The following is a 23,864-nucleotide window of genomic DNA, read 5'->3' as shown; positions in this document are numbered from 1 at the left end:
ATGAATGAATATGAATGAATGACCATGCAGCACCTCATTAGCATAATGGTCACCGTGGCACTCCAAAAGTGCCACTCTCCATCGCGCACGGCTCATTTACACGGGGTCCCTTTTGAAAGGATCCCACACACTTTAAAGTCCCCTTATTCCTATTTGATTTTGAAGTGCCATGGTGGCCATTATGCTAATGAGGTGCTGCATATTCATTGCAGCACTTCATTAGCATATTCCAAATCATTTCATTAGCATCACCCTTTTGAAAGGGGGGTTGCTAGTGTAGACATAGCCAATGTGTTTTAAAACATTTGAGAGTAGTATCATCATCTTAAAAGGAATTAAATTTTTTACTTGCCTCTTGCTCAGAAAACCCTTTCCCAGCAAGCTACCCCACCTCGCACTGTCCCCCGTATATACACCCTAACACACATTTTTTAAGACAGGTTTAACAGACAAGATCCAGTAATCCCAGATGATAGAAAGAGCAACACGGAAACTGAGTCAGCATTTTAATTTTGTTAAAGTGAAAGCATAATTTTCTCCCATAGACATCAAATCTGTAGCATACAACTGATAGGGCAATGCATGTTTTGAAGTTACACTGACTCCTGATTTCATTAATTGGGATGAATATAGTGAAACACAAAGAAAGATATTTTACAGGGTACATCTATACTTATTAGAAGATTGATGCACTGGTGGTCTATCTTCCAGAGTTTGATTTAGCATGCCTAGTAAGGCTATGCTAAAAATCAAACGATCACGGTGCTGCTGTCCACTTTGGTATTCCTCGCAATTGTGAGGAGTAAGGGAAGTCGATAGGAGAGTTTCTCCTGTCGAGCTCCCAACGTGGCAATGGTGGCAAAATCGTTTTCCAGGATGTCCACTCTAGCTATGTAGTTCTCATAGCTGGAGTTGAGTATTTTACACCAATTTTTTTACCTCTGCTATAGAGCTAGCCTAAAAACAGCTAGAAGTAAGAGTGCGTTTCAAAATACACAAAGCAGTTGTCCAGTTTTCTTCTTAAAATATAGCTAAAAGTCTTCCATTAGCTGCTCAGTTTCCAGTAGCATGCAGGAGAACAATTCTTACAGAATTAACATTTGTTAGTGGTTTATTAAACATCACTCATGAGGAATAAACTAAAATCTGATTTCCTGATAAATGAGCAAAGCAAGTTTTCTATTATTGCTGCATGTACATTCTTTTTCCCAAAAGCTCCTTTAATACTTTGTTGCTCCAGAAAAAGCATAGCCATAATAATAAAAATCACAGGAAGAGTCAAGGAGATCACATGAGACTCTATATTGCTGTATTTGGCCTTCTTGGCCCTTATGAGATGTCATTTGCTCAGTTAGATGGAATGACCACCACCAAAGGGATTCCATTGCATGACTTCACAATCTTTAAGTTTCTATTTTCAAATATTCAAGACTTATTAGGGGAGCATAAACCAGAATATTTAACTGGAAGAGCCAATATTATACATAACTATGATAGAATTAAAGGCTTCTGCAGGGGAACTGAGTGCAGGCAAAAGTGAGTACTTAAAGATTCAGTTTTTCGATAATTAAAATAAAGAATGGAATAGTTCAACGTTATGGCTGTCAGGACAGAGAATCCCTGGATCCTATCAAAAATACAAAGAAGATAAGTGAACTATTTCTGGACATCAGTTATAAAACAAGATTTTATTTAATTGGAGTACTAATTCAGCAACCTGCTGTAAATATAAATAAATATGAAAAAACAATTTTAAATTGAAACATGGTACAACTCTGAGGAGTCAAGAACGTATCTACCAACGACATTGCTTGGAGGGAGCAAAGCTGTTCTTTCCAGATCAAAACACAAAGAAAGTAGTCCTGTAGCACTTTAAGACTAACAAAATAATTTTAGGTGATGAGCTTTCATGGGACAGACCCACTACTTCAGATCTGGAAAATTATGATGTGTGAAAACTGACACAAAGAGAATTCCAGATCAGTGATTTTATCAATCTGAAGGCAAGTACACTGTTTAATAAAATATAAATCTCTCTATGTGCAGTTATAAATGTCCAAGTTATTTAATGGCATACAACTTATATTAAGGGTTTTGTTTCAGAAATCATTAGTGTACAATTACAGAAAGGCTTCTGAAGGTGAGATGTCTGAAAATAAGGCCGTAAAGATGTTTTCTACCAAAAAAAAAATCTCCAATTTCACAGTTTGAGAAACACAGATTTAGGGAAAAGCCCGTCTTCCTCATTCTTCCATGTATACAGACTACTCATTACACACACACACACACACACACACACACACACACACACACACACACACACACACACACACACACACACACACACACACACACACACACAGAGCGAGGTGAATATAAATTGTATTTTACTTTAGGTAGATCAAAACTAATGTTAAATATAGTTCATTGTATTTCACAAAATCAGTTCATTTATATTGCAGCAATATTAAAGGTTCTAATAAATATCAGTGTGCCAACCCTCCCACTGCAGATCAAAAAAGTTACACATGCAGCACATGTGGTGAAGAGTTGGAGGGAGGAGGGGGAGAAGGCAAGCAACCATGCAACATTAATTGTAGTCTCTCTATTGAGTTTTTTCCCCAGGAAATTAAGTTTGGATTCTAGTTGCCAGACAAATCAAATAGGCCGTAAGGTATAAAATGCCATATTTTACAATGCAGTACAGCACTTGAACTATTTTATTTATGCATACACAGTAACAGACACTTTCATGCAAACACTAGAAGAATGTTCTGTAGCTCCCTGGACATTAACACACTGCTTGAAACCATTCTTTTCAATATAGAAAATTTTGGTAAAGAGGACTTATCAAAAATTATGGCAGTTCAATAAGGTGGTGATGTGGAAAAAAAAAAAAAGTCAGCCTGAACAGAAATACCGTAACAGACATGGAAAACTGAACAACCATTTCAAAACTCAAAGAAAATATATTTTCTATTTAAATTGCAGATCTCACCTGTCTTTTACAATAAACTTGGCTTGATCATCTGTTTCCATTTCTTCAGCATCCTCATTCACAGTTTTTATTATGCCATTTTCCTCATTCAGAAGTTCATACTGCCCATTTTCTAAGGCTGCTCTCCAAGAATGCCGGTCTGTAACCTACAGAAAAGCATGAGTAAGAGCCTGCACACTTCTCCTTGTGCCAATAACTGCACGCATTTAACTTGAATTTCAAATGAAATAAGAATACAATGTGCTGAGTTCTTGCTCAGGAAAGAGTCACGAGCATGGTTTGGTTCCTAGAAATACCACTTCCCACGAAAGACCATAATGTAATGTAATACCTTAATTGCCCCCAATGTTCCTTGATAGATTCTATCTTCAATGTCCAAAAGAAAATCTCTAAGTCTCAGTTCAAGCTGTTTTTCAGCAGACATTTGACATGTATCATGTGCGTTCTGTATTCTTCCCCGCCCTGATGAAGGAGGTCTGTTGTCACTTTGAGGTTTGTCTGCAATAACCAATACACTTTTTGTTAGGGGTTTCTATTTAAGTGACCAGAAGATATTCTTTCAATAAACAGAGTTATGGTTAAGCTGAAGATAGTTCTTTAAAACACTCGATTCATAAGAGGTGTCTCTGTATTGATATTTTAATATCAGCATAGCAGACTCTAGCCCAAACCAGTACAAATATCTACATCCCTAAAGAAATATGGACAATTAACATCCAGACATCCCCTAAGCAAGAAAATTAAATGGATATTGTTTACGTTAAACAAAAAAAAAAAACCACACCAAAAAACCAAAAAACACATGCCATCTTGAAAGGTTTTACCTACCATTTCAACAAGTAACAGCCAGTAGCCTCTGGAACTACTAGCTAATTTTTGACACTGTATAGATGCTAAGTTGATACTGTCCCTCTAAAAAGTCAAATGAAGGAATGGGATAAGAAAAGTTCTAAGAGCCAAAAAACAAAACAAAACATCAAACAGCACATTATATAAGAAGTAGTTAAATATATGCCAAAGATTGGAAGGCACAAAATAACAGAGCACACACAAAAATTCTGTAACTGCAGTTTGTAAAACCATCATGGACAGCAAAAGCCTTTCTTTGTGGGAGGTAAGGGAGCTACGGTCAGAGTTTGGTGAAAAGTACACAAAACGTCAGAGGTAGTCAAGAAGACAGTGACATTCAATTTGTGGCTTGCAGGCTGCACAAGACTCTTTCAGGTGTAGCTTCCTGGAGCAGAGTGCTGTGAACATCTGATTCACAAGGCTCCTAAAAAAACAAGGCTAGCTGAGCACAGAGATCCAGCAAGCTCCAGGAGGGAGACCTCTTCTCTATGGCCTTGGTACAAGAGCAGAGGATACAAGGGAAGTTGTAAATGGCACTGCTGCGTGGAATGGTAAAGTGTGGGTGGAGGGAACAAAACAGACAGCATGGTATGCTCACCCGAACAGTGGAGTCTGATCAGCTTGTGATAGAGGGAGAGCCTCACTTCAAACTGACAGCCAGGCAATTAAATACAAGTAATAAAAATGTTAGATGATTTAGTTTTCATTGTACTGAAAGTTTATTTGAAAACATTACAGTATTTTGCTATACCTATAGTTATATATTGAACAGTATTGTACGTATGTGTTTGGTGGGGTGGGGTGCAGGACATAGTCATTTAACTCTTTTGGATAACGGTAGTTGCAAATGTGGCTCCTAAGTCACAGAGCTGAGTATCACTGCTCTAAGGTGTGGAAGGCTTAGGGCAGCATTTAAGAACATAAGAACATAAGAATGGCCATACTGGGTCAGACCAAAGGTCCATCCAGCCCAGCATCCCATCTGCCGACGGTGGCCAATGTAAGGTGCCCCAGAGAAAGAGAACAGAAGACAATGATCAAGTGATTTATCTCCTGCCATCCATCTCCTGCCCTTGTTCTGAAGGCTAGGGCACCATACTTTATCCCTGGCTAATAGCCATTTATGGACCTAACCTGCAAAAATTTATCAAGCTCTTTTTTAAACCCTAATAGAGTCCTGGCCTTCACAGCCTCCTCGGGCAAGGAGTTCCACAGGTTGACTGTGTGCTGTGTGAAGAAAAAATTTCCTTTTATTAGTTTTGAACCTACTACCCATCAATTTCATTTGGTGTCCCCTAGTTCTTGTATTATGGGAAAAGGTAAATAATTTTTCTATATTCACTTTCTCCACACCATTCATGATTTTATATACCTCTATCATATCGCCCCTCAATCGCCTCTTTTCCAAACTGAACAGTCCCAGTCTCTCTAGCCTCTCCCCATATGGGACCCGTTCCAAGCCCCTAATCATCTTAGTCGCCCTTTTCTGAACCTTTTCTAATGCCAATATATCTTTTTTGAGGTGAGGAGACCACATCTGCACGCAGTACTCAAGATGTGGGCGTACCATAGTTTTATATAGGGGAAGTATGATATCTTTTGTCTTATTATCGATCCCTTTTTTAATAATTCCTAACATCCTATTTGCTTTACTAACTGCCGCTGCACACTGCGTGGATGTCTTCAGAGAACTATCCACTATAACTCCAAGATCCCTTTCCTGATCTGTTGTAGCTATATTTGACCCCATCATGTTGTACATGTAATTTGGGTTATTTTTTCCAACATGCATTACCTGACACTTACCCACATTAAATTTCATTTGCCATTTTGCTGCCCAATCACTCAGTTTGCTGAGATCTTTTTGTAGTTCTTCACAATCTGTTTTGGTTTTGACTGTCCTGAACAACTTGGTGTCATCTGCAAACTTTGCCACCTCACTGCTTACCTCATTTTCTAGATCATTGATGAACAAGTTGAACAGGATCGGTCCCAGGACTGACCCCTGGGGAACACCACTAGTTACCCTCCTCCATTGTGAAAATTTACCATTTATTCCAACCCTTTGTTTTCTGTCTTTTAACCAATTCCCGATCCATGAAAGGATCTTTCCTCCTATCCCATGACCGCCTAATTTACATAAAAGCCTTTGGTGTGGGACCGTGTCAAAGGCTTTCTGGAAATCTAGGTATATTATGTCCACTGGGTGCCCCTTGTCCGCATGTTTATTAACCCCTTCAAAGAATTCTAATAGATTAGTTAGACACGACTTCCCTCTGCAGAAACCATGCTGACTTTTGCCCAACAATTCGTGCTCTTCTACGTGCCTTGCAATTTTATTCTTTACTAGTGTTTCTACTAATTTGCCTGGTACTGATGTTAAACTTATCGGTCTATAATTGCCAGGGTCTCCTCTAGAGCCTTTTTTAAATATTGGCGTTATATTGGCCGTCTTCCAGTCATTTGGTACCAAAGTGGATTTAAAGGATAGGTTACAAACCACTGTTAATAACTCCGCAATTTCACATTTGAGTTCTTTCAGAACCCTTGGGTGAATACCGTCTGGTCCTGGAGACTTGTTACTATTCAGCTTATCAATTAACTCCAAAACCTCCTCTAATGTCACTTCAATCTGAGTGAGTTCCTCAGATTTGTCACCTAAAAAGGCTGGCTCAGATTTAGGAACCTCTGTAACATCCTCAGCCGTGAAGACTGAAGCAAAGAAATCATTTAATCGCTCCGCAATGGCACTGTCTTCCTTGATCGCTCCTTTTATATCTTTATCGTCCAAGGGCCCCACTGCTTTTTTAGCGGGCTTCCTGCTTCTAATGTATTTAAAAAACATTTTACTATCGTTTTTTGAATTTTTGGCTAGCTGTTCCTCAAAATCTTTTTCAGCTTTTCTTATTACATTATGAGAAAAGTCAAAAAAGATTTTGAGGAACAGCTAGGAACATTTCCCAAACCGTGCTCCTCAGAACACTGGTGTCCTGTGCAATGTGAATAGGCGTTCTGTGAAAAACTGATGCCAGCAGTATTTTTTCTTTTAAAATATTAAAACATGAAATTGTCTGAATCAAAACTAGTAATTACTTGAATAGTATGTAGATAAGTATATTAATATTTATAATGCGTTCATAATACTAATTATGTGACTTATGACAAAACAGTCCCGTTCAGAGAAATCACATGATGCTGCACCTGATAGGAGGATCCAACTCTCCAGTATCGCTCCTAATATTAAGCAGACTTGGGATCAAAAGATGCAAAACCACTCTTACCATTAAAAAAAAGTCAAATGTTATTTTTTTTATTTCCCAGTAGTTTTCTGTAAAAATAACAAAATTTATAAAAACACAACCTTTAAAAATATTTTTCCATGCCTATTTAGTTTTGCATCTCTTTTTCATAAAATGCTTTTAAGCTTTAATGAAGGGCAGTCCTTTTTTGAACAATATTGTCCTTTCTATTTTTGTACAGAAGAACACCATTAACCATCCTTCCTTCAGCTGTTATATTGATGTTTTGTTTTGGGTTTGTACTTAATTTTTAAACTTATTTATAGGGTTGCTAATCATTCTTCTATCATAAAGACATTAGGTGCTCATTAAGATGATTTCTTGTTATTTCTTGTTCTTTGTAAAATAAGACATCTAAAAAAATTTTAAATCAACTTTTGAGCATCATGTATGGGAAACTTAGGCCTATTTCCTGTCATTAGGGAATGAGGGAAAAATGCACAATTAGCTGTGTTCCTCATTCTGTCTGGGGAGCACAAGGGGCAGATGATCCTGGACCTGCTCCAGCCAGGGAACATGCACACCACCTCCAGCTGGGTATGCTGGAACTGCAGTGGCCATGGAGAGGTTTCTCCATGAAGTCTGCTCCCAGGCCAGAGGACTGCCCCAGCCTTCTCTCATTACAAAAATCAGATTATATATCACAGCACTGTTCCTGAGCAACCACACGTAAAATTAGGATGGGGTGGGGGAGGGGCCCTGCCGCCTTTGGGTCCCCCAGTGCTGGCTGCTCCTGACTCCCTGCTCCCATGAACAGCAGGGAGCCCAGAGCCAGGTGCAGCACCACTGGTCAGTGCAAGTGAAGGGGAACTGGGAACCAGGCTGCTGCCTGGTTGCCAGCTCCCCAGTGCTCATGATTTTGACTCACGTTATTACAACAAACGCGCAAGTCAAAATCATGTGAGTCATGGGTCTACTGTACCATCTAAAGATTTCATTTGAAAAAAAATTGTAGCCCTCACTGCTGCAGAAACAGCCATTCAAAGGAAGACAAAATAATGCCCTTGTAGATGGTCTTAAACAATAACTACCCAATGGTTTTAACTTCCCTACCCTCTATTAATTTGACCATCAATTTGAAATAAAAAAAGTTACATCAGCAATTTTTTCCATTGTAGTAGATGTAATGAATGTGAATTTGTGCCACCTCTACTTAGACACTCTCGCAAAGATGGAAGTGAAGTCCAATGTGCTTGGAATTGAGAGTTGTTGCAGAGAAGAGAAGAAAAAAACAAAAAAACAAAAAAAACACCAGACTGTAAAAACAGAAGACATACAAAAAAAGACAAAGAAAATGGAAATTAAAAACAAAAAGAAAAGAACATACCACCCCCTCAAACAGGTCAGCAGCTCTGACCTGAAAGGGAACACATTTTCCTTAGAATGAAGAAAAGATGTGCCAAGGTGAAGTTTCAATTACTACAGAAATGCCGTGTTCTCCCTCTGATCTCTCTGCAAACTTCCACTGACAACAGAGAGAGGGAGCCGTGCTAGTCTATATACTATCAAAACAAAAAAGCAGTCCAGCAGCACTTTAACAAAATAATTTATTAGGTGATGAGTTTTCGTGGGACAGACCCACTTCTTCAGATCATAGCCATAGCAAATGCAATTGTACCTAAGGGCTTGACTGCAAAAAAAAAAAAAAAAAAAAAATCACATTTGCTCTGATCCTACTGACAGAGACCGAGAACTACAAGATCTCTACCAAATATTCAGAAACCTGAATTACCCACCAGGACAAATAAAAAAGCAAATCGACAGAGCTAGACAAATACCCAGAGACCAGGTACTCCAAGATAGGCCCAAAAAAGCCAAGAACAGAACACCACTGGTCATTACCTACAGCCTGCAACTCAAACCACGGCAACACATTATAAAGACCTACAACCTATCCTTAATCAGGATGCCACACTCCACAAGGCCCTAGGTAACGCCTGTTGTCTCCTACAGAGAGACAACCTTATGAGGATTCTCACCAACAACCACAGTCTGTACCACAGGAACACCAATCCTGGAACTTTTCCTTGCAACAACTTGCCCGTTGCCAACTTTGTCCACATATCTATTCTGGAGATACCATCACTGGACCTACCCACGTTATTCACAGAATCATGGGCACATTCTCATATTCCACTAGTAACATCATAGATGCCATCATGTGCCAACAATGACCAGATAACTTTGTATATTGGACAGACTTCAAACTCTCTTAGACAAAGAATTAATGGGCATAAAACAGACATAAAAACACTCCTGATTCACATACCTGTCAGCCAGCACTTTAATGGAGTGGGCCATTCTGTTAATGACCTGAAAGTCGGTGTTTTACTGAAGAGGAATTTTCACAGCAGTTTGGAAAGGAAGGCTGCTGAACTCTCTTTTATATTCAAATTTGACACATTAACACTGGTTTGAACCAGGCTGGCAATTTTCTAGCTCATTATAGGGGCTCTTTTACATACTTTGCTTTATCTAATTCTTGACTCCCCTTTTCCCCACCACCCTTCTGCCCCTCTACTTTCTGATTTGTCAACCTTGATTACTATTTTTGGTTTTCTGTGCCTTAAATATTGAGTCTGTTCTGGTATGGTTATGATCTGAAGAAGTGGGTCTGTCCCATGAAAGCTCATCACCTAATAAATTATTTTGTTAGTCTTTAAAGTGCTACTGGACTGCTTTTCCACTGACAACAGTGGGAGATCAGCTTTTGGACTGGAGGGAACATGAAGGGTCCTAAATGTATATCCTGACCCACAACTACAATTAAACAAGGAATCCAGTCCAGTCCTCTCAATGAACTTGCCACCTCTAACTAAACCAGGTGTGGGTAATAATTTTTGACAAGGGCAGGAGGGGCACGCCAAGATTTTGGAAACCAGTCATTGGCCAGATTTTTTCTAGTGAGAGGGCATGGGGGCTGGGCGCAGAAGAGAGCTTGGGGTAGGGGAGACTGGAGTGCAAGATAGCGTGTGAGATCTGAAAAGGATTTTGGGTGAAGGAGGGAGTTGTGCCCTGGGACACAGGATTGGTGTGCAGGGTCCAGGAGTGGGCACAAGTGCAGGAGAGGATTCTGACCTAGGCGAAGAGTATAGGAGAGCTGCAGGGTCTGGTAGAGAGTTGTGACCTCGAGCAGGGGTGCAGAGGGTTTGGGTGGTGACCTGGGGTAGGGAGCTGGCGTGCAGCAGGGAATGCAGCATCAGGGAAGGGGTATAGGTGCAAGAGGGGGTACAGGATTGGTAGGGAGTTGTGACCTGGGGCCGGGGAGTTAAAAGGGTTTAAATGGTGGCCCAAGGCAGGAACGAATGGTGACCTGGAAGAATGAGCTATGGAGCAGGAGAGGCTGGGGTGTCAGAACAGGCTCTGGATGGGAGATGCTTACCTAGGCAGTTCCCAGCCAGCAGTTCAGTGGGACCTTGAGGCAAGTTCCTTGCCTGCCACAGCCCCAGGCTGCTCAAACAGCTGGCTGCTCTCTCCAGGCACCTCTCTGCACTCTATGAGGAGGCATGGGGGAGAGGCTTTGCACGCTCCCCTCACTCCAGGCCTAATCATTGTAGCTCTCACTGGACGGAAACTAACCAAAGGGAGCTGCAACGATTGGGCTGGAGGCAGGGGCAGAACATATAATCTGCCCTCCTGTAAGGGCAGGCTGTGGGCAAGATTAAAAGGCTTGGTCAGACAAATCCAGCCTGTATCTTGCCCGGCCCCTGATCTAGGCTGTCTCAAGATAATTCATTATGGATAATTTCACAGGAATTTTACATAATTTAAGACTCAGGGCAAGTCTACACCACAGGCTAAATAGATATAACTTACGTTGTTCAATGGAGTGCAGAAGTTCCCACCTTACCCCCACAAGCAAACAAGTTTTACACGAGTAATTATGTCGATGGAAGAGTGCTCACCCATCAGCACAGCTCATCTTAACCAGACATGCTACAGCATCTCAGCTGTACTGATGTAATGCCGTAGTTGAAACCTGCTCTAAATGAAATACTTTGAAGATACAGAAAGCTTCCTTTTTGGTTAAAATATACCTGCTCGAGACTTCACAAAGTTTTTGTGAAGTATTCACAAGACACAGCTTTTACTTGTGTCAGTGATATATGCAATTGTGCTCCTGACAGTATAGCTATATAAGCCTCATTTTTTCTAATCACAGGAAAAGTTCAACAGTTTCAAACAAGCATCCAAATTTTGACACACCATTTTGAGGATACCCCAACAACATCAATCATCTGCACGGTTAAGTCTGAACACGTCACACCCAGGCCAGTACAATTAGGTCTTTGTGTCAAGGTTTTTTTTCTTTTTTAAGGGGGAGGTGGGGAAAATCAGGAAACATACAATTGTGCCCCTTGTTCATATTAATCAGTTCTGCAGAGGTTTTGAATGATTTCAATTATCTGAAAAGCTATGCCCCCTCAATAGCAAAGTAATAGTAATTGCCTTCCTTGAATCCTGTGTCTTCAAAGGCAGACCATCTTTTCTTTCAGAGCAGAAATACTGAGATTTAATCAACTTATTGAAAATGAGCTCCTGTCAGATACCAGGTGTTCATGATGATCTAGTATTCCTCCAAGTTTTCTTTTACTTATAAGCCTTCTTCCTAGCTACATATGCTATAGGATAGTTTCTTCGCAGGTGGGTAGAGTTCTTTAAAACCATTCTTGTGATTTATAGATCAACATCAAAACCCAATGAAGCTACTACTCTTTCACAGAGATGCCTATGAAATATATTATCCATCACAAAAACACACTGAAATCTGTTTTCTAAAAAACAAGTAGTTCAACTGCTAAGCACATTCAATTTGATCATACTGTAGCATAGTCTAATAAGAAGGATGGGTTCTTACAGTGCAGCCTTGAAATCAATTGTGAAAGAAAATAAATATCAAATACATTTGGAAGAAAAATTTGCCCTTTACCTGGAATATGGAATTTTTCCACAGGAAAACTGTTTAGTTGTTCATATATTCTATTTTTCTCTTGTAAAAGAGTTTCTTTTAAGGCACTCTCCCTATAACCTCGGGAATTCAGAGCCTCTAAGAGTTGATCCAGTTGTTCCCGAGAACTGTAAAAGCACCAGCGGTTTGGCTTATATACTGGTCTTGGCATCTCCACAGCAACACTGGCACATGAATCTTGGTCAATATTGGAGGTAGATTCAGATGACTTCAAAGATTCTTCAGTTTCAGCAGATACCTGAAGTTCATTTGGGATGTGAGACTGTATGCTGTTCTGAAAGGAAGAGGGTCGAGGCAATAACATGTCTTCTGTGAGACCAGAATAGTCCTCTTCTATAAACAAGCCAGGAATGGAGGGGAAAATCCAGTAGCGTCGGTACATGCGGTCACGACCCAAAGGAGAGATATTGGTGCAAGCTGTAGCATTCTGAATCTTTTCTAAGAGTTCCTTTTCTTTTTTTTGTTGCTCCCATTTTAAAGCTTCTTCCTCCTCCGCAGTAAGAGGTTCACTTTTTTCACAAGAAGTTTCATCTTGTCTTGTAAATTCCTTGAATCCATTTTGTCCTCTCTTACCTAAAAGATGAAAGGAAGAGAAATGACTATTGTATTTGTAATCTCTCTCATAGAGACTCTCCCAGTTTCTAGCAAGACTCTGGAAATAAACACAACAGCATCACCACCACTGGTCAGTAGCAAGTAACAATCTACTTGCATGCAGAGAGGAAAAGCCTGTTTATGAGCAATTTATCCTTTCAGAACCTTGATCAAGTTTTATTTATCCCACTGAGAATTTAAAGATGCTACAATCTCTCATGATAGACTACGTAAAATTGTAATGGTTTCACAGAAAAATGATCACACAAAAAGTTCTAGCTTTGCATCTACTCTTGTGATATCTGCTTAAAAATAAACACCCACAAACCAGAGAGACAAACACATGCTCTACACAAACATAAATTTCAATCCAATTAAAATTACTTTACTCGTGAACAACTTTTATTTTCAACCTGGACTTCCTGAAATCACATTCTAGTATGCATGTGTTTTAATATAAATAAAACTTTACTAAAGTCAAATGCCTTGTCAGCAAAACAGACTGAATTAGTTAAATTGGAAAGAAAAATCTTCATGTAGAAACAAACGACAAGGAATCAGGCAATCCACATTTTATTCCTGGTTTTTACATAAACATCTCGTGTGTTTATCCTCAGTTTCTTCCATTTGTAAAATGGAGACATTAATATTTGCCTACCATGCAGCTAGAATGGCATTCTAAGGATTAATACATTAGTGTTTAAGCAAAGTGTTTTTGCAAACACTTGTGCTTTCAATTGGATATCAGGGTATTATGATAAGAAGCACTACAGAATGAAAAGCTTTACAAGACCATTCAGAATTCCTATTCCAGGAAAGTGAAGTTCAAAAATCAGCAATGCTTTCAGAAGCAGAGACCCTCATACAAAGCCTTTGGAGGTATAAAAAGTCCATTCAAGAGGAACAGCAGAAGTTAAACAACTCTTTCTGGCCTGGAGGGCTTTCTGACTGCCTGTAAGCCCCAGTGCATCTCACCTGCATTCCTTCTAGGTGAATTCCTTGGAAGCTCCTGGGGGAGATGAAAGCTATCTCCCAGGGGGCAAATCCGGGAATGGGAGTGGCGGCCTAAATGGCACACAAAAGGCATATCTCCCTTTAGGGCTTTTTATCCAGCAGAACACACCCACCTTTCTTCCTGGGGCTGTCATTTTAAAAGGCGTCTGGGCAGCTCTGAGCTGCATGTGGCTCTTTAAGCAGCCACTCGTGGCTCTCGCTGCTCTGGCTCCAGCTCCCTGCCTGCCAATGAAAGAGCAGGACTCAATTTAACTGGTTTAATGGCTGGTACTGTCTGTTAAACCAATTAAATTGAGCCCAGCTCTTTTAGCATGGTAGGTCAGGGAGTTGCCCCTGTTGCACTGTATGTCGGGGAGCCAGAGGGCTGGGCAGAGCTACGCAGAAGGGAACATGGCAGCTGGCGAAGGAGCAGCAGCAGGTGGCGCTCCCTTTGAAATGTAAAGTGAACCCTGGGTTGGTGGGGGAGGGACGGACAATTGAGGGGGTTAAGTGCTGGCAGCAGATTGGGGCTGTGGTGGGTTGGTGCCACGAGGGGGGAGTTAAGGATGTGAGGGGTTGGGGCCACATGAGGGGGGCATGGGGTTAAAGCTTAGGGGCGGGATGGGGCTGTGGGGGGGCAGGAGGGCAGTTAAGAATGCAGTGGGTTGGGACCATGAGGGGACAGTTAAGGCTGTAGCGGGTTGGGACCGCAAGGGGCGGGAATGGTTAAGCATGGCGGCAGGGTGGGGCTGTCAGGATGGAGCTGGGTTAATCTGGGAAAGGGGCAGTGCTCCGGCACCTTTTTCCCCCCACTAGGAGACTAAAAGCACTGTCTCACTCTGTCGACAGAGTTCATTAGTTAAAATAATTTAGAACAGCTAAAGAATGTTAAAAAGGAAAAATGTGTTTCATAAAGTCTACAAAAGACAATGCCTCAAAATGAGTCATCCACTATTAGAGATTCATGTAGAGTCAATCAAAGGGAGCACTAATACCTGTAATAGTAAATAGGCTATAGGTTGAAAACCTGTATCGCCTGTTTTTCAGGCTACACACAAAAAGAAGTAAAGTCCAGATGGCAACCAGAGAAGACAAAAATGGACTACAAGCACTAGTGTGTATAAAAGACTGAACTAAAGGAGGGATCAAACCGGCTCAGTGCACTCATTAACACATTATGATCAAGATTTGTATGACATTTACAATGAAGGTTAATGCTTTTAAATATTTATAGGAAAACAAAAATTGCCCAGTTGTTTGCTTAAACCAACAAGCACATGATAATTAATTTTTACCTCTTCTTCCTTTTTTGTTTGGTCCTGGTTCTTCCTCATCTTCCGTCCCTGTGTCTAAGTCTTGTTCCTTCCGTTCAGTTTCTTTGCTCTCTGTACTAGTATCAAGGTCCTCCCGTTCCTCTTCTCTGACAAGAGAGTTCAACAGAAGTCAATTGTCAAAGGAACTGAATGGAGCAGGCAAAGAACGTGGGCTGTGGTTATACCATAGTGATCTGTCGGAAGAAGTCACTGAAGGAAGAGATTTCCCAACAAAACTTTTGTTGACAGAGTGCGGCCACACACAAAAGCCAAATCAGAAGAGCACTGGGCTCTGTCAACAGAGCAGCCAGACTGCCTGCTGCTTTCTTGACAGATCAGGCACCTGGAAAAGCAATAGACAGGGATGTCCATTGTTCTAGATTCCCTGTCTATTGAGAGAAGGCCCCACCAGAGCATGCACACAGCTTTTTTGTTGACAGAACCTGTCCAAAGCAACATTGTGCCTCATGGTTGAGAGGCAGAATGATGCCGGTGAATGTGCTGAGTTTTGTCAGCAAACTGCCAAGAATACACATTGTGCGTGTGGACGTTCCACCAGTTTTGTTGACAAAACCAGGGTTTTGTTGGCAAAATTGCTAGTGTAACCATAGCCATGCAATATATTACAGAATGTGCTTTACAATTACAGGTTGAATCTCTCTAGCCTGGCACCCTTGGGACCTGACCAGTGCCAAATGAGAGAATTTGCCAGACCCTGGGAGATCAATATTGTCTACCAACTTTACCAATATTTCCACCGCTTACTGGGTTCTCAGAAGACATTTAGGGGTAAATTACAGCTGAATAACAGTACAGAACACTGAGAGCCAGGACTGGTGGCTGTAAACAAACCTTATGGGGCCACAAGAAACTTGGCTACAGCCGTGATAAGCAGTCCTCCAGCTAACTAAAATCATGCCGGATTACAGATGTTGCTGGACCAGAGAGTGCTGAACTAGAGACGTTTAACCTGTAGTATCTTATCAAAAGTTGCCGTGTGAAGGATTTTCAGATGTATTTTTTCCTTTTATTATACTACTTTGCTGTTCCACAGAAATGACTCCATATAGTCAAAGTTCACACCCTAATGCAGGAATATAGACGGGGGAATTGGACCTTTAAGAAGATAAACAAAATAGTTCCAAGTAACAAAAATATTGAGCCATAACCACAGAAATATTCTAAATTCTAAGCCAGGTCTCAAATATTTTAAACAACACCCCAAACATTTAAAAGCATCTTATGGTTTTAAAACGAGATCCTCACGTAGCGTATATAAGGGTAGCCCTCCTGAATTCAACAAAGCTATGCCAGCTGAGGATGTAGCCTTTAGTTTACATTTTACAGTGCGTAGCTCAGTCTTAGAAATCTGAAAATGCTTCCCCTACACAGAGTTGTACTATTTACCAAGCACTGATTTTTGATAGGTTAGTTATTACAAAAGCATGACTCCAATCTCAAAAATACTTAACTTGTTTAGAGCACAAAAGTAGCAGCAAATGAGACTATGCTCATATCTAAAGTTAAGCATATACATGCATTTTTGTAGGATTAAACCATGAGAAACACAATTTAAGGGCTTAAGGAAGGTATAATTATTCATGAGTCCTATGGAAACAGTGTGTTCTATTAATATAAAAACCTCTTTTCTGTGGTGATAGTCTAGAATAGCACGCGGGCTAAGAATCAAATATTTATGTTTAGAAGTTATGGGTTTGATGCAGACATTACTGAATGAGGTATTTTTGGCAGTATTATGTAAAAAAAATCAAAAGTAATCATCATAATGGTCCCTTCTGCCTTTAAAACAAACAAACAAAACCAAACCTCTGACTATCTACAGTAATCCACATTAATAAATTAGAAAATCAATTATAAATGTTAACCTTGCAAACTGCTACCACCAGACCCCACAGCTTTATCTACTTATAGAAAATATCTTTATTCAATAATCCTTTTCTGTTATTTTTAAAAATAAAATGGTGTTGTTTTATACAAACATTGCCCCTCATTTGTATAATCCAACATTAAGAATTAGATTTCCCAGTGGATATAAAACTGGCATAGCTCCTTTTAAGTAAAAAAGATTTACACTGCCTTAGGCTTTGGTCCTTTATATTGAAAATAACCATTAAAAAAAAGAGTTTCAAAACTGTATTTATTTCCTATTAGAGTAACTGAGCCTACCCCACAGATACTTCTGCAGAAGGATTCCGTTGCTCTTCTTCCTTCAGTTTTTCCTGTTTCTCCTTCATCTTTTGTTCTTGCTCTTTTAATCTTTCTTCCTTCCTCTTACGTATCCTAAGCAAGGGGGGAGGGGGATATAAAAAGCTGCAATTAACATATAAAGAGTGCCTAATTTAATATGATTATGCCCCTTTCATTTATAATTGGGACCAGGGGATGAAATGCTAATTTAAGGGTAGGAGCTCATCCTTGTACAGTGCCTAGCTCAATGGGGTCTTGATTCTAACTCAGGCCTTCCAAGGGTGGCATAATACAAAACATATAGTTATTATTTTTCAAATCCAGCTGCTAAGTTTTTGATATAAAGGAATCCTACTTAGTTTTATCTTGCTGATGTTCACTTGTTACCTTGCTGCAGCAGCTTCTCTTTCTTTACGATGTTGTTCCGCCTTTAACTCTCGGAATTCCTGCTTTGCCTGTCGTAATATATCAACAGAGTCCTCAATGAAATCTCGAGTGGAGACGAGAGTCAGAAGTTTCCCACAGAGAGCATGAAGAATCTTCATCTTTTCCCCTAATAAAATTAATGTTCGTGGATTACGCTTCCTTATAAAAGATGCAAAAGTACTCGTTACATATAAGAAGCAATCCTGTTGCACCTTAAAGGCTAATGAATTTATTGGGTAATGAGCTTCCATGGACAAGACTCACTTCATACTCACAAAAGCTCATTACCTAATAAATTAGTCAGTCTTTAAAGTGCTACGGGACTGTTTGTTATTTGTGAAGCTACAGACTAACACAGCTATCCCTCTGAAACTATTTATTCTTTATATAGTGAGACTCAGGCTCAGGAGAGCTTCTTACTAAAGACACTACATATCAAATCAGGCAGACATTGTCAGAGTATGAACAGAGTTAAGGAGAAATGTTAATTTTTTGTTTGAAATTGTGCTATGAGGCAACTAACCAGACCAGTTTTAATCACTGGTATCTACAGGTATGATTTTTTACTTCTGTAGTATACTAAGAACTGTGATCATTGTAAGAAATCAATTTCCAGTGTGAATTTTTCATCTATGTTCTATCATAGATAAGTATTACACAGGTATTTTTAGCACTACAAGATGTTAATCATATTCAATTTTGGAAGAAGACGTCTGCCAAGATTTATATTGTTTGAAGTTCAAGCTAGGAAGCACTGCCAATAAGAAAGAAAGTCTCTCTCAAACATAGAAGCCATACCTTAAATCAGTCTCATTTGAAATGCTTGACACACCTGGGAAATGATTTATTAAGCAGGATGCAATTTAAGATTTGAATATTATGCATCTTATACCAGACAAAAGGAAATAGCAATAAAAAATTAAATAATAAAAATCTTCAAAATGTTAGGATACAAACTGAAAGCCAAATATGTGCAGGGACATAATTCCAAACATCATTTTTTCATTCCCCTTACAACTAAAGCACATATAGCAGGATCTGGCAAGGACATTGCCCAGATAGCATTTTTTCCTCCCAGGAGAAAATAAAAGGTTACACCAATGACAAAGTACTAATTTGAATGAAGCAGGCATGCACTACATAATGGTAGTGGGTAGCTCTAAACATGTAGGGAAAGCTTAATAGGTGATCTTCAAGGCAGGTGTATTACATAGAAAAAAATGATAAACAATAAATATTCTTATCTTAAGAATCTGAACTGCATCCAACCATTAAACCTGGTGATTGGAAGAAATTATGGCTCATGCTTTCAAACAAAATCTTGCCTCTGTCCTCAGCGGCACAAACAGCATGCATGGTATAGGAACAGTTAACAAAAAGTTCCTGGTATAGGAACAGAAAGGGCTGTGGCAACTCAAAGTATAATATAGACACAAAACAAACACAGAAATCTAAAAATAGCAGCTTACATCACACAATGATTGACTCAGCTTTCTATTTTCTTTCTAATGATGGATCCATTAAGAGGATTCACTGGATAAGCTTACTCTTGGGATGTGTGAACAACAAACTATCTGGGTTCAGGACCTACTGATCTTCTGCCTTTCTGGCAGTAATGTATAGATCTGATGTACAGTGAGAGAAATTTAATATACTACATATCACATTTATACATTCATTTAGATTGAAGTCTGAAAAATGCCCTTGTATAAAGAATCAAAGGTTCTCCTGGTTATCAAATCTGAAGATAGTCCAATTGAACTGTAGTTATTTAGTAACTATTCTCTTTCTCTCCTCCACAAAGCCATGCCTTTGAAACAGTCTCTCAAAGAATGCCATGTATTGCAGAAGATTGGACTTATATATAAACTGATCCAGCCAAAAACACTCACACATGCATCCAAGTCAGAGCACTGAAGTACACGGTATGAAAAGAGAGGCAACTGACATTGTACAAATAAGAATTTCTTGAAATAGGCACTTGCACTAGTAGCAACAGATCTTGTGACTGAAAGATATAGTAGAAGAGACAAAGCTCCAATTTTTTTCCCAGAGGAAAAACAATAAATTATGAGACTGTCTTATCAGGAACAGAGTGAAGACTCTTCCAGAGTTCAACAGCAGAAAAAGTGCAATCCATGCATCCAACATCTTGAGGCACTTTAGAAATAAAATTTGGCTATACACAATTTTAAAGCTATTAAATTTGATGCCTCTTTGCCACATACATTGGACAAACCAGACAGTCTCTGCACCAAATGATGACTGAACATAAATCTAACATCAGGAACTGGAATACAGATAAACCTGAAGGAGAACACAAATCTCCCTGGACAGTCAATAATGGACAAAGTGACCATCTGTCCCGTATCAGGTGGGACAAACCCAAACTAGGGATGCCTTTTGGTGTCCCTAATAATTTTTTAAAAGGGACTCACTGTCCCTTATTTGAGCTACCCCCTGCACTGACCTTTTCCGCCAGCAGCTGTGCAGGCGCAGCTACTGGCAGGAGTCACTTCCTGGAGCCTCAGGGAAGCAGGGGGAGCGTGGGCAGCTGCTGCGTTCCTGACGCTTCCCCGGGGCTCCATGGGAGGGCTGGCAGCTGCCACTTCCTTCAGGGCTCTCCAAGGCTTGGTGAAGAGGAGAGGAGCTTCCCCTCCTCCGTGTATCCCCCTGTCCCGTATTTGGGACAGGGATATATGGTCGCCCTAATATGGATTTAGAAGTAGCCATTCTTCTACAAAGGAATTTTACCACAGTATTACAGAGGAGACATTTGAATTGGAATTCATTTGCAAATCTGACATTTATATTAGGCCTCAATGTAGATCTCAACTATCTTAGTATGCATCATCAGGGCAATTTCTCTACCTTTAAGGTTCTCAGGAATGGGACACATTCTACTTAATTTGCTTCATTTGCTGGTCCTATTACTGAGTAGTGAACCTCTCCCTTTTGTTCCCCACCCCCCCTTCCTCCATTCACTCCCTCGCTCTGTCCCTCCCCCCACTTTATAAAACCTGGATTCTAAGTGTCTGTTCCAGTCATCCGAGGAAGTGAGTCTTACCCATGAAAGCTCATTACCTAATAAAATTGTTAGTCTTACAGGTAGGACTGTTTGTTATTTGTGAAGCTACAGACTAACAACTACCACTCTGAGATTAGTAGTACAGTCCTTGCACGTGAAAAATATTAACAGGAACATACTGCACTTGAGAATTTCTGGACTGATGGTCCTGAAGATGGAGGTCCTCTAAAAATAGACATTAACAGCATAAACCGCCCAAACACCTCCCCACATAAATTCTTACCTGCATGCAATGCAATTGTAATTTTATTTCCATGCCCCCACCTCTCAGGAAGACCATGAATAAGGGTTCCAGCTGCCGTGATAGGTATCCATGTCACAAAAAAAACTATCATGCCACAAACAGAAGTGAGACTGCCAACTTGTTTCACAATGGTTGTTAAGTAACTTATGGTAATGGGGTTAAATTTGAAATTGGTCACCTACAGAACGGTTTTTTAACTCATCTTAAATGTAACATTAATTTTGTTTTATTACCTGGTGACAAGTCATACACTGAAGTGCTTGAGAGTTTTTTCAACAGCCCAGGACTACTCAATCTCAGCTCCATGCAAGCATCATCTGTAGCATCAAAACCTCCTCGTTTTTGATAGCGATACTTTGCATTTGCTGATGTTACATCAGCGCCTGATGCTAAGATGTGAAGTCTGAGAATCTCAGAAAGAGTGCAGCTGTCGAGATCCAAATTTTTCAAATTGCAGCCTACAGTTAATAATAGTGAAAAATTATTTTACATTGAGATCAACAATATATACCAAGCAATGTAAAATGTGCTTTTTAAAAAAAATACAGAGCAAGATAAACACATAAAAAGAAACAGAAAATGAAACCCACACATACCCTGATGTAACTGGGGCCATGCAGCTGCCAAAGTTGCAACTGCAAACAGTGCAGATTTTGTGGGGTCTGCATCTTCATCCAAAGCCTCTGTTAAATCTTTAAGGAAATAAACACTTTATTCTAGTGCAAATTAAAACTTAGATTTTTAGGGGAAGAAAAGGCCTTTTAAAATATTGCAATGACAAAGAAAATGGCTTGACATTCACAAAAATTTCAACGTATTCAGTACTTTGTTCAACTAACGAAGTTAAAATATACACTGCCTAACCTCCACCTAATGACATGCAACACTCACTAAAAGCCATTCCCACAATGCAGAAGCCACTAAAGTTGCTAAAGCATAGGCGTTGGACAAACATGCACACTGGGGACAGAGGGAAGGGAATGGGGTACCAGGGACTCCACCTGAAAGAGGAAAAACCGCACAAACTCCACCCTACAATGCATGTTCCTGCAATTTAATTATTTCCTTATCACCATTTTGTTTATTTATGAAGAACTTTCAAAAAATTAAACACTGCAGATGATCACATTCGCCACCTTTATAAAAATCTAATTTTTATACAGAAGCTCATACATTCCACACACACATGATCAGATTGGTAAGCCAATAAAAACAAGCCAGATGTAGAGAAACGCTATACAACCACAACAAAAGCAGCTCATACGTTGGAAGGCAAACTGAATTCCCTCTTCTTAAACAAAGTTTCCTTGTCACTTACAGGTAGTTCTCCACAGGGTTGACAGAGTTTAGTGAGTCTTGCAAACTAGTTCAACAACTGTACCCTATTCAGATCCAAGTCATTATGAAGTGTTATGGTCACCAAGATAACAGGGAAAGGAGCTAAAGGTCCAAACTGAACAAGAATGCATAAATAGCAGGTTTACAATTATTAAATAAACAGTCTTACATCACAATAAATGATGTCTGAAAGTTTTACCCAGATGTTACAAAGTGGACATTGAGATCAGTTTTCCACACCCATATGTCTCATATAAAACTACAATTCTGGAATAACAAAACAAACAACAAGAGACACTCTTTCTAGGTGTTTTCTCTTTAATGTTGTTTGCTTTTCAAATCTAACCATTTTAAAAGTGGAACAAAATGTTGACTGCTACAAATCTGCTTGACTAGTGTGAGCAGCTACATGAGAAAACCTAATTCTTCCATGAAAGAGAGAGAAGTTTTCTGAACAAGAGCAGCAACAAATAAAAGTTCAGAGGCTCCAAATGAAAGCAGTAGTAAAAAGTATTGCTATCAACAATCCCAAAATGGATAACCAAGAAAAAGTAAGATGGTGTTTTTGTAATAGTCAGCCCTGCAAACTGAAAATCAAGTTGGGGTTCTTTCTATTTCACACATCAACAATAATTAACTGTTTTCCTGATGTGGGAAACAACAGACTACGTATACTCTTAGTTGTGTTGACACTGCATTGCTATCAGGAGTTTAAAAAGTAGTTTATTCAGTAAAATAAGCAGTTAATTTTATTAATATAGCATCCAAATGTACCACAGGCTGTAAACACGTAGGAGACCAACCTCAAAACTCAAAATACATAAAGAGAATAGGATCTGCATCTTAAGATGTCCCCATTTTTAATACACAGTCACCTGCAGATTGGGATCACATTTTAAGAACTAACTGGAAGTGATTGTTGCATGGGTGTGCACAGAGTCTGACAGAGAATGACAGAGAAAGAGTCAGAGTCTTACATCTGCCACACAAGGGCCATGCATATGCACAGTCATTGTTCTCATTTGCGTCAAAGAACTACGGAAAGCAAATGCTGAGAGCCAACTCTGGGGAAGCAGGGCAATGGCTTCCTCTCCCTACTAGTCAGCAAGTGTGGCAGGACAAAGAGGGCACACATGCTGAACCCTGCCTCATGAGCAGGGCAATAGCGGTCTTCCCCTCTCAACTAAGTAGTGCTGGGGAGGCACAGTGTCTTCTAGGGCAGTGTTCCCCTCATATTCTCCTGCCCCTAAAAGCTGACAAACCAAAGGAAGGAGGAGGTGTTATGATATAGTATATGCTTCCTTTTTTTATTTTAACATCCTACACCAAAGTACTAATTTGCGGGTTTTTGTCAATAAAGACACATAGGTCCAAAGAAGATACAGGGAGATTCTGCTACCTGTTATACAGGTTTTCAAATGCCAAACTGCAGAAATCTGGACCAATAAGAATTTTTCTGTTACAGCAGAAGGAATCTGATTGGTCTAGTCCATCAAAAGTTAAAAAGTAAAACTGTTTTTGATCCAGAAAACAACAAAAAAAAAA

General features: G+C 39.7%; 1 protein-coding gene across 2 annotated transcripts in view; it reads right to left on the bottom strand.

The window, feature by feature from the left end:
• The window catches only part of BAZ1A (bromodomain adjacent to zinc finger domain 1A), a 122,354-nt gene that overhangs the window by 31,754 nt on the left and 66,736 nt on the right, over nucleotides 1–23,864 (bottom strand). For both annotated transcript variants that reach the window (XM_074996854.1, XM_074996855.1), the window contains exons 13-20: nucleotides 21,578–21,673; nucleotides 21,215–21,439; nucleotides 17,611–17,776; nucleotides 17,203–17,316; nucleotides 14,998–15,122; nucleotides 12,077–12,688; nucleotides 3,330–3,496; nucleotides 2,999–3,144 (exon numbers count right to left, since the gene is read on the bottom strand). In XM_074996854.1, the coding sequence (XP_074852955.1) occupies nucleotides 2,999–3,144; nucleotides 3,330–3,496; nucleotides 12,077–12,688; nucleotides 14,998–15,122; nucleotides 17,203–17,316; nucleotides 17,611–17,776; nucleotides 21,215–21,439; nucleotides 21,578–21,673 (1,651 nt within the window). The remainder of the gene's footprint in view (nucleotides 1–2,998; nucleotides 3,145–3,329; nucleotides 3,497–12,076; nucleotides 12,689–14,997; nucleotides 15,123–17,202; nucleotides 17,317–17,610; nucleotides 17,777–21,214; nucleotides 21,440–21,577; nucleotides 21,674–23,864) is intronic.

This window comes from Carettochelys insculpta, chromosome 6 (genome assembly GCF_033958435.1).
Source record: "Carettochelys insculpta isolate YL-2023 chromosome 6, ASM3395843v1, whole genome shotgun sequence".
Taxonomy (NCBI): domain Eukaryota; kingdom Metazoa; phylum Chordata; order Testudines; family Carettochelyidae; genus Carettochelys; species Carettochelys insculpta.
Note: the sequence above shows the minus strand (reverse complement) of the source record. Positions and strands in the feature narration are given on the sequence as shown.